The 2,898-nt window shown below is 39.7% G+C and overlaps 1 protein-coding gene across 1 annotated transcript in view; it reads left to right on the top strand.

Moving 5' to 3' along the window:
• Positions 1–1,642, top strand: part of tegt (testis enhanced gene transcript (BAX inhibitor 1)) — a 9,251-nt gene extending 7,609 nt beyond the window's left edge. Inside the window, exon 10 of the mRNA XM_037683866.1 lies at positions 822–1,642. Coding sequence (XP_037539794.1) covers positions 822–845 — 24 coding nt within the window. The 3' untranslated portion in view covers positions 846–1,642. The remainder of the gene's footprint in view (positions 1–821) is intronic.
• The last annotated feature ends 1,256 nt before the right edge of the window (positions 1,643–2,898 follow it).

Consider the following 2,898-nt stretch of genomic DNA (forward strand, 5'->3'; position numbering starts at 1 on the left):
TGACTGGGAGGAGTCGCAGGATGTTCAAATACTTATTTTACTCACTGTATGTCCCAGTAGTTTTAAATATTTTCATTCATGTTCTGAAATTAAAATTAAATCATGCTACCTTCTTAATATTTAGTTGAAATGTTGTGAATCTCAGTGTTTTTGTGCCAAACTAGAAATGATTACTTTTATTTCCAGGTGATTTTTATTTTCACTGTAAACTTTATATTTTCAGGTCGTCTGTTCTTTATTACTTTGTTTTAAACATCCACAAACGGGCTGCTGGTTCTGGTGCCGTCTAGTTGTGACTCCTCTCTTCAGAGACTGAGGGAACCCTGGATTTGTTATTTAGTCTCAGCTGATGGATTCAGATCAGCTGATGGACTCAGATCAGCTGATGGATTCAGATCAGCTGATCTGATTCCATCAGCTGATCAGATCAGCTGATGGAATCAGGAGTGCTGCGGTTTGCTTGTAGAGTCTGTGGACTGGGTGCAGGGATCATTTTGAGCCAAGATGTGGGCCAGTGGCCCGGCAGGCTCTGTTAGCAGAACATGAAGACATGGTGCTGAAAGTAGAACGGCCTATGATTTATTACGCTCCTTTGTCTTGATGTTGTGCTCTGATTTTAAGGGATACAGCTGTGACTTATAGTTTGTGTGTTTTTCTAAAAGCCAGATGTTCTGAGACCAAACCCAGTCCACGTGGCCGTCACTGAGCCACAGCAGCTCTTGTCCTTCACCTTTCACACTTGGTGGACTGAGGCACATGTTTTGTTAAATAATGATTTTTAACGCTGTAAAACTCACGTGTGTGTTTTGTTTTTGTTTCAGGACAAGAAGAAGGAAAAGAAGTAGAGAGCTTAGAGGAGCAGCAAAATTAAAGAGAAGGCACAACCTGCTTAGCATTTGGTGCTTTTCACCTTGTCTTTTTTAATCTAACTGTTCTGTGGTCTCATGTTGTTTAAATTTGACCTATTTTTGAAGTGTAACGGGCTGAATGTAAGTTTGGTTCAGTGATGTTAGTCCCATCTTGGCTGCGGAGACTTCCTGCTGCAGCTCTCCTGCTCGGCCTGCAGGGGGCGCTGCTGGAAGCTGAGCAGGACTTCATCTTCCTGTTTAGTGCCATAAGTGAAGGAAACGATACTCCCGTTAGCCGATTACCTTTGATTACTCTTGATTTGTGTATTTATAGTTTGTCTCAGTGCTCTTTAGTGGAGTGTCACTAGATTAGTTTCTCATAATTTAGACAAAACATCCTTTTACTGTTTTGTTCTTCTTTTAAACCTCATTTTGAATAAGAAGTGAAAAGTGTGCTGGTCCTGAATCTGAGAGCCTGCCAGCTTCTTCCCGACACACTGAACTCCTCCAGATGGACGAAGTCGTCGGGTTTAGATTTGGGACGGGTTCAAGTGACACTGAGACATCTGTTCAAGTTCCCAGTTCGAACAAAGAGGACTTGAGTGGACCGCTCGTTTTGTAAATGGTCTCAAACTCTGGTGTGCGAGCATCGGTTTGCCAAACAAAGTGACATCAACCAACAGTTTGTCATTCTCGCATTTTGAACGTGTATACTGTGAAGACTTTTTGTTGGTGTGACACTGAAACTACTAATTTGATACGTTTGCTCTAATAAATGTGTTGAACATGTTGAACTCCGTGTTTTTCACTCAGTGCACCAATCAGCTGAGCTGCTGTTTCATTCAAGCATCGATGATCAATATTTGGAGACAGAACTCCCTGACCCACGTTTGGAAACTTTATTCACTCCAGTTTCAGTTTGGATAAAAGGAGTTGCTTTGCAGAACCCCAGTCAGGAGAAAACGAACTCTGATGTTTGTCCAGCTCGTTCATTTTGGAGCTCATGGGGCGTGTTCAGGTGGATGTGGTGCATGAAAACATGAAAGTTTCCACACCTCGTTTTATGAAAACTAAAATTCAACAGTGTTATAAAAGTTGATGAAAAATATTGTTCACATTATGGATAAATAAAGTCCCATAGAAAATCTGAGGTGAAGAAGATGTGATAACCAGAACCAACAACTCAGAAGAGCTGAAGGTCACGATCAGAACACCTGAGCAGATCCACTCCATGACACGACGCAGTGACGCAGGAATCCAGACAGCAGCAAGTCGTGCTGTACATGCTCACACGTTTCAGTGGGCCACCATTTTTAAAATCCTTTTTTATTGGTCTTAAAGTAATGTTCTCATTTTCTGAGGTTCTGAATTTGGGGTTTTCATTAGTTGTCAGTTATCAACATTAAAATAAATATTTAAAATATATCTGTGTAATGAATTAATATAATTTACAAGTTTCACTTTTTGAATGGAATTACTGAAATAAATGAACTTTTTCATGATATTCTAATTTTATGACCAGCACCTGTATATGGCAGTGGCCATCTTGGATTTTGACATGCCAACCCAATTTTTGAAAAGTGACTATTTTTTACACCTACATGTAGCCACACACCAAATTGGAAGTGGGTAAGCCACTTATTTTTCAAGTCATACTGAAACCACGGACGGACAGAGGGAGGGTATTTCCTCTTCACAACGTGGGACAAAAAACAAAAAACTGTCTTGAGGAGTTTGTAAAATTCTGTTAAATCACTTCTGTCTGCAATAAAACTTGGCAAAAACATTCTTACATGTTGTTCTGAAACAGTATATCAGAGAGTCAGAGTTTCTTTATTGTCATTCTCACCTCATGTGGTAAATGTGGTGGAGCGAAATTATGTACACAGGGTCCCAGTTACATCCAACAATAAAATGTATAAGAAAAACAGTAATAACATCTAAGATATGAACTAAGAAAAACATCAACTAAATATACACTAAGCACTCATAACATAAAACATTGAACATCAGCACAAACATGAACATGAGTCTGTGAGCAGATGTGCAC

Source organism: Nematolebias whitei, chromosome 11 (assembly GCF_014905685.2).
Source record: "Nematolebias whitei isolate Nwh7 chromosome 11, NemWhi1, whole genome shotgun sequence".
NCBI classification, from domain to species: Eukaryota; Metazoa; Chordata; class Actinopteri; order Cyprinodontiformes; family Rivulidae; genus Nematolebias; species Nematolebias whitei.